Raw genomic sequence first — 13,762 nt, 5'->3', positions numbered from 1 at the left:
TGATCCATCGCATCTCCATTTGCAAAAGTTTCTTATTCCAATCGCCCCCACGTTGAGGTATATGCATTCTCTCAAGGGCGATAAAAGTTACTTTTGGCATTTTATTGTTGTGTATGTTTTTAACATGTCTGCCAAGTGGTAGATGGAAGTTGCATATGGTCATACTTTGGATATGTTTGTTAATCCTCTTGCCCATCTCTTGTTTCGTCTTACCGACTTTTTGTATTAATGCCACTTGCCCATAAAGTCCCATTACCTTGGCGTGAGACACCAAAAACCCCCTTGCTTTAATAGATACCCAACATGTCATGCTCCAAAACTGCGCACGCTCGTGGAATGGCGACAAACATTGGTACTTAAAACTCCCCATAGGCGACATTTTAAAAATTTCTACAGGCTACCAGTTTAGAGTTACAGAGGTGGTCTAGGGCTGAAATTATTGCTCTCCCTCTAACGATCGCAGCGATACCTCACATGTGTTGTTTGAACACCGTTTACATATGTGGGCGGGACTTGCGTATGCGTTCGCTTTTGCATGCAAGCTAATGGGGACGGAGTGCTTTAATTTTTTTTGTTTCCTGTTTATTTTGCCTTTTATTTTTATTTTTACACTGTTTTTTTTTTTTTTTTTTTACTCAATTTTTTTTTTATTTTACATTTGAAGTTTATTTATTATTAGTCAATACAAAAAAGAAAAGAAACTCACAATACTCCAACAATTTTACATAATAATTCTAAATCATATTAAATCAGACAAAAAAAAAAAAAACACAACTCCCCCCCTACAAAGCCAATTCTGCTCCACCATCCTGTATGCTCTTATATATATATCCAAAGACCTAAAACGAACCCACGGTTCCCACAGCTTTTTAAATCCTCCAATATTCTCACTAGCTACCGCAGCTAATTCTTCCAGATCATGAATTGAGTTCACAGCTCCCACCCATTCCCCCAATGTAGGTGTTCTAGTAGACTTCCACCTTCCACCACCCTTATGTTAAAGAGGACAGCCCGCGGTTTAAAAAAAATACCAGGGTTATGGCAGCTATCTTCTGCCATAACCCCCTTGTATTTAACGTCAAAATACCGACGTAAAACTGTCTGGCAGCCAGTGGCGGCCCGTCCATTGGGGGCGCAGGGGTGCCGCCCCCCCTATCCATGCATCTGCCCCCCTAATCTACATGCAGGGCGCCGGATGCATGGATTCCCATGGGGGATTTTTTTTTTTTTGAAGCACGTGATTAGAGCCAGAGGCTCTAATAGGCTTCAAAAAAAGGGTAGGCTCGGGGCGCTGAGCACTGTGCCCCGAGCCCACCCAGTTGTGTGACAATGGCGAATGAATATTCGCTACTGTCACACGGATTCTCTTCCTGGACAATCAGGAAGCAGGTCCTGAGATCCGTTTCCCGATTGGCCGAAAGGAGAAGCCATCCTATTGGTGGAGGAGGAGGAGGGAGGAGACGCAGGGGAAGCCCAACCCAAGGAGGAGACTGAGGGGGAAGCCGCCGCTGCCTGCCCTCCACATCTCAGTCCAGGGTGAGCAACCGGGGGGGGGGGGAGTATGGTGTGCAGGCTGGAGCTGGTGTGGTCTGGGGAGGGGGGGTATGGTGTGTGGGCTGGAGCTGGTGTGGTCCGGGGAGGGGGGCTTATGGTGTGCAGGCTGGAGCTGGTGTGGTCTGGGGGGGGGGGTATGCTGTGCGGGCTGGAGCTGGTGTGGTCTTGGGAGGGGGGGTATAGTGTGTGGGCTGGAGCTGGTATGGTCCAGGGGTGGGGGGTATGGAGTGCGGGCTGGAGCTGGTGTGGTCCATGGAGGGGGGTTATGGTGTGTGGGCTGGAGCCGGTGTGGTCCGGTGGGGTATGGTGGGCGGGCTGGTGTGGTCCGTCTGACACCCGCCCATGGAGCACCAGCGGCCACTGCTGGCAGCACTGTGGGAGGGGGCGCGCTGGGGAGCATATACCCCAGGGGACTGAGGCAGCCAGACTCTACCAAACCCCACAGAGAAGGAAGAGGCGGGGCGGACCGGGCTGACGTGTCCAACGGGGGTCCATAGGCATATGTGCAAGGGTATTGGCCAGATAGCCAGCAGTGCTAAGTAATATCCTTAGTATGAGTGAAGATTTATCATATCCACCGATGTAGGGAGCCAAAGGGCATGAAGTGCTCATGCCGCACCACCCACCCACATCCCTACTCTGGGGCGAATGTCAGGCCCACCGCCAACGCCATGTTGCTCCGGCAGTGCTCCCCCATGCGCCCCCCTCCCACAGTGCTTCCCGACTTCTCTCTTTCCTTTCTAAACTGAGCTGACATACTTTATTCTCTGCATCTACTCCTGAAGAAGTGGAGATCAATCCACGAAACGCGTAGAGTTATAGGATGCCTAGACATGCTTGGATAATTTTTTTCCGCTACTCTATTTACGCTTGCAAATTGCTATGCAATGTTCTTTACTCATATGTGTATACATACTGTTTTGTGATAATTATGTTGACCAGCGATTATGATACAGCTCAATGAATTGTTTTTTACTTACCCTATCATGTTTGATGTTGGCTTTTATATCAGTATTATGCAATAAATGTATCATTTATTATTTTTACAAATATTTGTGTGATTAGCCTCATTCCAAGTCCCCCTGACCAATGTTTCTTCTGTTGTACTATATTGGGATGGAGGCTCATCACATATGGTGCCACCAGGGCCGGGACAAGGGGTGGGCGGGAGGGACGGCTTCCCTGGGCGCAATAATTACTTGCAAGAATTTGGGCACCCTAACCCTGAGGGAAGGAGGGGGGGAGGGTGCAGTTTGGCATCTTTGCCCTGGGCGCTGGATGGCCTTGTCCCAGCACTGAATTCTTTTTTACTTACCCTATCATGTTTGATAATGGCTTTTATATCGGTTTAATGCAATAAATTTAGCATTTATTATTTTTACAAATATTGATTATTTGTGTGATTAGCCTAATTCAAAGTCCCCTGACCAATGTTTCTTCTGTTGTACTATATTGGGATGGAGGCTCATCACGTATGGTGGGACAAGGGGTGGGCAGGAGGGTCGGCTGCCCTGGGCGCAATGATTTCTTGCAGGGATTTGGGCACCCTAACCATGAGGGAAGGAGGGGGTGCAGTTTGGCATCTTTGCCCTGGGCGCTGGACGGCCTTGTCCTAGCACTGAATTGTTTTTTACTTACCCTATCACGTTTGATAATGGCTTTCATATCAGTATTATGCAATAAATGTATCATTTATTATTTTTACAAATATTGATTATTTGTGTGATTAGCCTCATTCAAAGTCCCCCTGACCAATGTTTCTTTTGTAGTTCAAAGGCCAAGTGCATCGTGGTTTCCAAAAAAAAAATATCCCAGGTGAATATACGCAGAAATTCACCAGGATCACAAATCCCAAACCCAAACAATTCGGCTCAAACCCGTGGTAACAGCTAAACCCGAACCTCATCCTTTAGACTCGATTCACACCTATGCATGTTGCTTTTCAGAGATGCTGGTGGTTAGACTCTGCCTTTGTCACATCCCTTGTATACCATAGAACAATGATGGCGAACCTTGGCACCCCAGATGTTTTGGAACTACATTTCCCATGATGCTCAACTACACTGCAGAGTGCATGACCATCATGGGAAATGTAGTTCCAAAGCATCTGGGTTGCCGAGGTTCCCCATCACTGCCATAGAAGAAAGAAAATCCCCCTTGGTGTTGGGACTTTTAAGGCATTTGTATATTGGATCATGACAAATGAAAAAAAAAATGTAAATAAAACAAATGTTATTAATCCATAGAAAAATATAAAAAAAGATTACAAAATAGTTACACATGCAAGCGAAGATACAAAAAATGCATAAGATACATAACAGTGTAGATACAGCACAATAGCTGTGAAGTGAAAATGCACCGACTGTGGAGGGTGCAGTGATGAAATTGCGACCTCCTCCACCCGACGTGTTTTGCTCTCCTTCATCAGGAGTTTGAAACGCGTCGGTTGGAGGAAGTCATAATTTCACTACAAGTCAATCACAGAGCAAGACATGTGGATATATGTATCTTCCTAAAAACGAGGTCTGGTATTTCTGGCTGTCCACCCAATATATGACAAGCTGTATAGAGGATTGTTAAGAAAGAAGACAATGGCCCGAATTTAGGATCTTATAATGTTCCTCGGATTTTCTGTGGAAAAGACACAAATCCGTGAAATAGATATCACTGAGACCCAAAAGGACTCCGTCCCTGAAAGTCCCAAATAGTGATGTAAATGTGCCGAAACTGGTACACCTATAAAATTCCACGGAAACCTACCAATGTCAGACTGGTGTACGATGCGGTGTCTTCTGCTGGAAGTCCAGGCTCCTTTATAATCTTTTTTTATTTTTTTATGAATAAACATTCGTTTTATTTACATATTTTTTTTTTTCCATTTGTCATGATCCAATATACAATGCCTTAAAAGTCCCAACACCGAGGGGAATTTTCTTTCTTCTATGTATGTTGCTTTTGAGCATTTCTGTAGTGCTTTTTGCTGTGCTTTCCACTTATTTTGTAACCACGATTTTGCAATTTTTTATGCTTTTTTTGGGGAGGGAAATTTGCTGTTGGGCAGTTTTTAAAAAACACAAAATTGTGGCAAAAAAAAAAAAAAAACGGTAAAAACGCACCACATACTTTTCTGCAGCTTCTCTATTGAAGTCTATTAAATCAAAAAAGCACCGTTTTGCATTTATAAAAAATCCCCGACTCTTTCCGAAACCGCAAAGGCACAAAAATGCATTGATGTGAATGTGTCCCATAGGAATTAGGAACCCATGTTAAAAAAATATCCTGCATTTCTGAAAAAAAGCATTTACAAAAAAGCGCATTGGTGTGAATGGAGCCTAAAGTGGTTGTAAAGCTTAGACATAAAATATGAATAAAGCATATCCCTCTATAGTGTGTACTTGTCTCAGTCCAGACCACTAAGGCCTCATTCACACCTCAGCGTTTTGTGGCTTGAAGCTCCAAAACGCTGGAGGAGAAAAAAAATAAATCATCTATTCTCTATTGAGATGGTTGCACTACAAGTTCTGAAGCTTTTTTTTTTGTAGCTCAAATCGGGCAGATTGGTGTGTTTTTGACGCATTATTTTTTGTTCCATGGAAATGCTTGATTCATGAGTGTTTTAGCGCATTTTGTTGCACGTTTCCAAAAGTTTTTCTGCTCAAATGCAATAATTAAATAAAAATAAATAATAAATACATAAATAATAATTACAATTTATAAATAATAATAAATAAATGATAAATAAATAAGAAAATTATAATAAAAATAAATAAAAAAAAAAACCCTAACCCCAACTTCTAACCCTTAAATCGGGCAGATTGGTATGTTTTTGAAGCTTTTTTTTTTTTTTTTTTGTTCCATGGAAATGCTTGATTCATGAATGTTTTAGCACATTTTGTTGCATGTTTCTGAGAGTTTTTCTGCTCAAATGCAATAATTAAATAAAAATAAATAATAAATAAATAAATACAATTCAAAAATAATAATAAATAAATGATAAATAAATAAGAATATTATAATAAAAATAAATTGAAAAAATGAAAAAAAAAAAACCTTAACCCCAACTTCTAACCCTTAAATCGGGCAGATTGGTATGTTTTTGAAGCTTTTTTTTTTTTTTTGTTCCATGGAAATGCTTGATTCATGAATGTTTTAGCACATTTTGTTGCACGTTTCTGAGAGTTTTTCTGCTCAAATGCAATAATTAAATAAAAATAAATAATAAATAAATAAATAATAAATACAATTCAAAAATAATAATAAATAAATGATAAATAAATAAGAATATTATAATAAAAATAAATTAAAAAAATGAAAAAAAAAAACCTTAACCCCAACTTCTAACCCTTAAATTGGGCAGATTGGTATGTTTTTGAAGAGTTTTTTTTTTTTTTTTGTTCCATGGAAATGCTTGATTCATGAGTGTTTTAGCGCATTTGGTTGCACGTTTCTGAGAGTTTTTCTGCTCAAATGCAATAATTAAATAAAAATAAATAATAAATAAAATTCATAAATAATAATAAATAAATAAGAAAATTATAATAAAAATAAATAATAAAAAAAATCCTAACCCCAACTTCTAACCCTTATATTTACCCCTAATAATAACTCTTAACCCTAATATTAACCCCTAACCTAACAAAATAAATAAATAAAAAGTAAATAAATAATAATAATAATAAATAAATGTTCCAACCCCTAACCATTAACACCTAACCCTTTACAAAAAAAAAAAAAACGTTTTAAAAAAATAAATAAATAAAAATAAAAAAATGAATAAAAGTGGACAAAAAGGTGAAAAACAGCAACACATGGTGAAATAAATATTTTTCTCTATTGGCTAATAAAAAACGTAAAGCTCATAATCGCTTTAAAAACGTTGAATAAGAATGTTTTAAAACGCCCATGCAAATGCCAAACCCCCCCCCCCCCCCCACCCAAAAAAAAAAAAATGCTCAAAAGCACAATTCTCACGTGTGAATGCAAGTAGCCACCTCCACCATCCATCTCCACTAACCCCAGGGATTGAACTATCCTGCATACCTCCTAAAAAGACTACCTACAGCCACAGTTGAAACTTTTTTCATAAGATCGAATGTACTTGACTCTTTCACTGGTGCAGGTCGAACGTTGTGTATATGTTATACCTTTCAGGTGTGAATGCAGCCTGTCATTTCTGTCTGCTGCCTCCTTCCTCTGCTATCAGCATGAGTCACTTCTGACAAGTTTTCCTGACACCAAGAGGTAAAAAAGTGACAGGGGAGGGGACTCCAGCACACAGCCTGTGATTGAAAGCCTCAGCTCTATCCCTGTGTGCTGTGTGAGGGGGGGTGTCCCTTCCCTCCAATCAGCTCTCACTGAGCTCTGAAGAGTGTAACTTCAGCTTCCCGCCCCCTGCTTTCTGACAGCTCAGACAAGCTGTATAAGTTCTGCACATTGAAGGGCTGTAGAGAAGAGAAGACTGCAAATAAACAGGTACAACTTATGTAGGTGGATTTGTTAATTCTCTGTGTATCAGTCACTTCACTGGGTGTATGGAAGGGTTTAAAACCACTTTAACAGAGGGTGTAAAGGGCCCTTTATGAGTTCATTTTGTGCCTAGGCAGATCCTGTGATCCATACATAACATCTGCTTGCTGTGGGTCAGCAACTCAATCTGCTCCTCGCTATTCACAAGAAATGTTTGTTATTTCAAAATGTTTAAAGAATTATAGGATAGCCCAATGTTTAGTTACTGAGGGGTTTACAGACTTATATTGGCACACTTACCTCCCCATTCAAAAAACAGTAAAATACTGATACAAAGAACCCCTGAAAAAGAATTAAACACAAGAAAATTATTTCTTCTACATTTCAGATATTTCTTATAGACAGAAAAGACAAGCAAAGTAAAATTTACTGAGAGATGACAATATATTACTCAATCCTCTACAATCTACATTAACCACTTAAGCCCCTGAAGATTTTACCCCCATTCCGACCAGGGGGTATTTTGCGATTCGGCACTGCGTGACTTTAACGGACAATTGCGCGGTCGTGCGACGCTGTACCTAAACGAATTTGGCGTCCTTTTTTCCCCACAAACAGAGCTTTCTTTTGGTGGTATTTGATCACCTGTGCGATTTTTTGATCACGCGCTATAAACAAAAAAAGAGCGTCAATTTTGCAAAAATAACAATATTTTTCACATTTTTTTATATGAAAGTCCCCCCAAAAAAAATGTAAAAATCAAAATTTTTTAACATTTTCGGCCAATTTGTTTTATGCTACCTATGTTTGGTAAAAAAAAATCGCAAAAAGCGTATTTTGATTGGTTTGCGCAAAAGTTATTGCGTTTACTAACAAAGGGAAAGATTTTTGTCATTTTTGTTGTTTTTTTTTTTAACGCGTAATGGCGGCGATCTGCGTTTTTTTTTGCGGTACTGCGACATTGCGGCGGACAGATCGGACCCTTGACTGACATTTTTGACACTTTTAGGGTTACCAGTGACATTTCTACAGTAATCAGTGCTATATATATGCACTGTTACTGTAAAAATACACTGGTAGTGAAGGGGTTAACTTTATTTGGGAGGGAGGGGCTGTGTGTGTCCCTAGGGGCGTGCTTTCTACTGTGATTGGCTGTGGCTTGAGCTGTAAGGATACTGATCAACGGATCTACATAGTAGATCCATGTGATCAGTGTCTTTACAGCGAGGAGAATGACAGGTGGCTTGTTTACACAAGCTGCCTGACATTCTCCCTCTCCCCCGCCGATCGCAGAGTGGCCGGCGGACATCGGGTCCTCTGGTCACACGCGCGGGGGGGTCCGTGACCACGCGGGAGCGGGAGCGCGCCTCCGGGGGCGCGCGCTCGCTCCCTAGACCCTCACAAGCAAGCAACGTAGCCCTACGTTAGTTTGCCTGTGAGGGGCTGACCGCCGACGTAGATAGTCGTGCGGCGGTCGGCAAGTGGTTAAAGAGTAACTCCACTTTTGTGGGGACAAAAATAGCAATAAAGAAATAACAATATAGTGTATACAACTGTGACACAAATCATATTGTAATTGAATGTTATTAAAAATGACCTTTCCTTTCCAATCTGTAGCTGTTGTCATTTTCTGAAAATGCAATACAATATGGCCACCTGGAGCTGTTCTGTACACAGAATGTATACTGACCACACCCCCAGAAACATCATTTCCTGCTTGTGTGATTGGCTCACCAATTTTCCCAGAAGTCTGCACTAAGATACAAGTCGGAGTTCTGGCATCCCCTGCAACAAAAATGTCATTTTTGTGAGATATTCCCAATAGGAATACGTCTAAAGGGATGCAGGCCCAGCAGATTTCCTCATTAGAGCCCTGCAGCTGCCACAGCTGATAGATAATTATGAAACCACTCCCATTTGACCCACTCAGCACAGAGGAACAAACAAGGATTTCTTCAGAATAACAAAAGGTAGGAATCTGCAACAAAGTTTGTTATAATCCTTGTAATGTACAGAGATCACCCAGAGGGTGAGCCAATCACACAAGCAGGAAATGATGTTTCTGGGGGTGTGGTCAGTATACATTCTGTGTGCAGAACAGCTCCAGGCGGCCATATTGCATTGCATTTTCAGAAAATTACAACAGCTGCAGATTGAAAAGGAAAGGTCATTTTTAATAACATTCAATTACAATATGATTTGTGTCGCAATAGTATACGCTGTATTGTTTTTTTCTTTATTTGCTATTTTAACCCCCCACGAAAGTGGAGTTACCCTTTAACAAACTCTGTTGCAGCTTCCTACCTTTCATTATTCTAAAGCAGTGTTTTATCAACTCCGGTCCTCGGGGCCCACTAACAGGCCAGATTTTAAGTATTACCTTGGGGAGATGCAGACTAGAATACTGCAATCACTGAGCAGCAAATGATATCACCTGGGATGTATTTCAGTTTTCTTGCAAACCTGGCCTGTTAGTGTGACCTGAGGACCGGAGTTGAGAAACACTGTTCTAAAGAATTAGCGGTTTGTTTGTCTGTGTCCATGTGAATGAATGTGAATGGGAGAGACTTTATAATTATTAATTAGCTGCTGCACTTGCAGGGCTCTAATGAGGAAAATGGCAGGGTCTGCATCCCATTGGACATGATTTCCCTTTGGAAGTATCTCCCCCAAAAAAATAAATTTTTTGTTGCAGGGGATGCCCAAAATCTGACATATCTTAGTGTAGACTTCTGGGAAAACAGTGAGCCAATCAAGGCAGGAGATGACATATCTGGGAGGACGTTCTGTATACCATCAAACCAATCAAAATACGCTTATTGAGATTTTTTTTAACAAAAATACGTAGCAGAAAACAAATTGGCCTAAAATGTTAAAAAATTTAGATTTTTAATTTTTTTGGAATGTCATAGCAGAATGTGAAAAATATTGTTTTTTTTTTTTTTTTCAGAATTGTCGCTCTTTTTTGGTTTATAGCGCAAAAAATAAAAATCGCACAGTTGATCAAATACCACCAAAAGAAAGCTCTATCTATGGGATAAAAAAGGACATAAATTTTATTTGGGTACAGCGTCTCATAACTGTGCAATTGTCCGTTAAAGTAACGCAGTGCCGAATCGCAAAATATGGCGTGGTCATTAAGGGGGCAAAACCTTCCGGTCCAGAAGTGGTTAATCAGGACAAACAAGGCTTTCATTTGATGATATTGTATTGTAAAGATGTTTTTTTTCTATTCAAGTTATAGAAAAAAGACATAAAGCTAAAAAAAATGCTAATTTTTCTACTATGCCCTCTGGTTGTTAACATTACAACAACCAGAGGGCTATTTATATAAGAATTGACTGTGCGAATGTCTCAGCATTTGCACAGCCATAACCGTTGATCCCTTTAATTATATGTATCCCGTCAAATATTTGTATTTTCTATGATCATCAGCTCCATCTAGTAGCCATAATGCGGTATTTTTTTTCCTGAAATACAGGATAACAGGAAAATACCTTATTATGACCACTAGATGGAGCTGACAATTAAAGGAAATAAACCTTTTAGACACATTGGTGTTGATTTACTAATGAAAAATAGACTGCGTACTTTGCAAAGTGCATTTGCACCAACGCTTAGTAAATGAGCAGAAGCTCTGCTGACTACCCTCATCCAATCATGTGCAAGCAAAAATGCTGTTCTTTAAATTTTCCTTGCCTGTGATTGGGTATTATTTGCAAAGTGAAGCTTTACTTCATTTACTAAGCTCTGGAGCAACTACACTTGCTGAGTGCAACTTCACTTTTCTCAAAGTGCACAGTCTATTTGCCTTTAGTATATCAACCCTAGTAGAGGAGATTTACCAAAACTGATGCACACAGAATCTGGTATAGAAAGATGATCCGCACACCAGTAGTTGCGCTTAAAAAAATCTTCATCTTTATTCAGGAACCGCAGAACATAACTGCTGATGAAATCAGTTGACGTGTTTCAGCCTTTGAGGCCTTAGTCATAACATTTATATATATTATTTATTTGTATATTATATATACACACAATATTATATATTAATATATATATATATATATATATATATATATATATAATTATAATATACATATTTTTTATTATTTAAAATTAAATGAAATGATTCTTTTTTTATTTTTAAAAAATATTTTTGGCTCTTTTTCTTACAATAACACTAAAATTTATATATACACACAATATTATATATTAATATAATATATATATATAATTATAATATATATATTTTTTATTATTTAAAATTAAATGAAAGGATTCTTTTTTTTATTTTTAAAAAATATTTTTGGCTCTTTTTCTTACAATAACACTAAAAAAAGGAACAAATACGTGATTCTCTAAGCCTTTCAGAATTCTAGCATGGCTCCTGCTGATGAGCTTATCTCTCTGTCGCTCTGTCCTCTTCTCCTATCAGAATGCCCCTTATTAGCACATAGGCACTGTAGCTGGATCTTAGCTTTAATGTCTACATCCTGTATCAATTATTATCAACTCTGACAAGCCAATGACAATGCAGCAACCCACTTTAAATTGAATTACCTGAAAAGACTGAAGAAAAGAATTAAAATAAATAAAGACGATCTGAGAGACATCATCTTCTCCCGGGTTAACAAAGAAAAGCATGTATGTGATTCCCAGCAGGGGGAGGAGGACTAGAGTGGCTTTAACTGCTTTCCTGCAAGACACAAAAAAATTGGAATAAATCAACACATTACCTGCTAAAGAGATCACAGTACTCCCCCCTCCCCAGCAATGTCCACATCTCTTCTCTCCAGATGGACAGCGCCATCTTTGTTTGGGAATCACACAGGGCAACCATCTATGTCCTGAACTGACATGCAGTTCTTGGTTGTGTCTAAACATGTCGGACACAGATCAGTCCCTGCTGCAGCCTCTGTAACTTGCTACAAAGTTACAGATCACTGAAGGAGGGGAGACTGATGAAATGCTTCTTCCTGTATGTGGAAGACTGATGACATCATCGCAGCCTAGGCCAAGTCACTGGACTTGGAGTAAAATTTTATTTAATTTTTTAAATGGAAAAGTGGAGCTTTTTTTTTTTTTTTTTTTTGTTTTTAAGAAGATACAGTACATTGTGACATGTCTGGAATGTACACAATGCAGACTTGTATCCGCACTGAGAGGTCTGATTTAACCTCAAGGTACTTTATAAAAGTCCTGATATTCAAGTCAGCCAAGATATTAGTGTTTGCTGTTATTGTTGGGATTTTCTAGGTGTCTGCTGGGGTATCAGTCATTGCAGCATAAAAGTCCTGTATAGAGGACACCTACCTGTACTGTATGGTCTCCGAGGTGGTGGACGCTCTTAACTTTGTCATTAATATTCTGACTATGTTGAATAAGAAAACAAAATTGATCTGCAAAATAAATAAACAGCATTATTCAGATAACTCTGCAAATATTCTATTTCCACAATGTATCGTCAGTGTCAGGAGAAACTGCCAAAATACATACAAAACCAACTTACACATGGAGATAGTAAAAATAAGCCTGTCTGTCTGTCTTATCTATCTCTCTATCTATCTATTTATCTATCGTGGGGAAAATAACTATTTGATCCTGTGGCGGGAGTCACTTTGTTTGGGGGGCCCTGTGGAACCCAGCTTACATCCCTGACGACGTCATATTGTGACAAAACGCATAGGGAGGAGCCAGCGACGTATGACGAGCATAAAGCCGGGGATGTGGTGGCCATCTTGTTGGTTTGCAACAAATACTCGTGGATTCACTGTGATTGCTCCAGATTTTGCTCCAGATTTTGCTCCAGATTTGTTGAATATGCTGGAAAGCGTTTATCCACATGTAAGTTACCTTAAATTTATACCTCTGATGACTGTTCAAAATAGACTTCTCAGCTGTCATGACTCTTTAGAAAAGTTGTTTATTCTTTCAAAGCAAGCAAGGCATATATTATTATCTTTAACATCAAGCATCAAAAGGAGAGAAGGTACAGATGTTACGTGTCAGAATAAGGTGGTATTCCTTCTCTGGCTACCGTTTCAATTCCCAATTGTTATGCTGTTCGTAAGTTCAATGTCAGCAAAAGTATATACCAAAAAGGTAGTAGTTCTTCTAAATATAAAAGTAACCTCCTACTCTTTACATATATGTTCTTGACACATAACTCCACCCAACATCCTAACATAGGCACTCAAATCTCAGAATAGAAATAGAAACGTAGCAAAATGGTTTCTCTGTCCTTGTCAAAGTCAAAATGAAATAGCCTTTCATAAGAACATTATTACAATATGTATATTTCAAATGTATTTCAGAGACTTTTATCACTTAAATTCTAAATCTCTAACAATGACGTCAATTGATGACGAAACACATAAGTTGGAGCCCTACGTCGGACGACAGCACGCTTGTTAGCCGCGGACTGCTTGTATGATGTACACATTCCTTTTGAACTCTTCTTATGTAAGTGCAATATGAATCACGAAATTGTCTTATTTGAACGTACTGCACCATCAAAGTCTCCTTTAGTCTGAGGTGTTATCATCCTGTGAGAAGTGTGCGATTCTATCCTTTCATCCATATCCAGTGTTGTTTGATTGAAATCTGCTCATGGTGACCACTCTATAACATGAGGGTCAAATTGATCTGGTAAGCAATTTTGATTTACCATGCGGTGATTGATGAACAAATTCCACCCTTTTTCACTGGTGTCGGATGACTCTTCTCGCTTCAACCTCTA

General features: G+C 39.3%; 1 protein-coding gene across 2 annotated transcripts in view; it reads right to left on the bottom strand.

Annotated features, from left to right (window-relative positions):
• The window catches only part of CRHR2 (corticotropin releasing hormone receptor 2), a 512,276-nt gene that overhangs the window by 13,329 nt on the left and 485,185 nt on the right, over window positions 1-13,762 (bottom strand). For both annotated transcript variants that reach the window (XM_082259069.1, XM_082259070.1), the window contains 3 exons: window positions 12,337-12,422; window positions 11,584-11,719; window positions 7,321-7,362 (listed from right to left, as the gene is read on the bottom strand). In XM_082259069.1, the coding sequence (XP_082115195.1) occupies window positions 7,321-7,362; window positions 11,584-11,719; window positions 12,337-12,422 (264 nt within the window). The remainder of the gene's footprint in view (window positions 1-7,320; window positions 7,363-11,583; window positions 11,720-12,336; window positions 12,423-13,762) is intronic.

Source organism: Pelophylax lessonae (genome assembly GCF_965119305.1).
Source record: "Pelophylax lessonae genome assembly, chromosome: 5".
Classification (NCBI taxonomy): Eukaryota; Metazoa; Chordata; class Amphibia; order Anura; family Ranidae; genus Pelophylax; species Pelophylax lessonae.
This window is presented reverse-complemented; position numbering and strand designations above follow the sequence as displayed.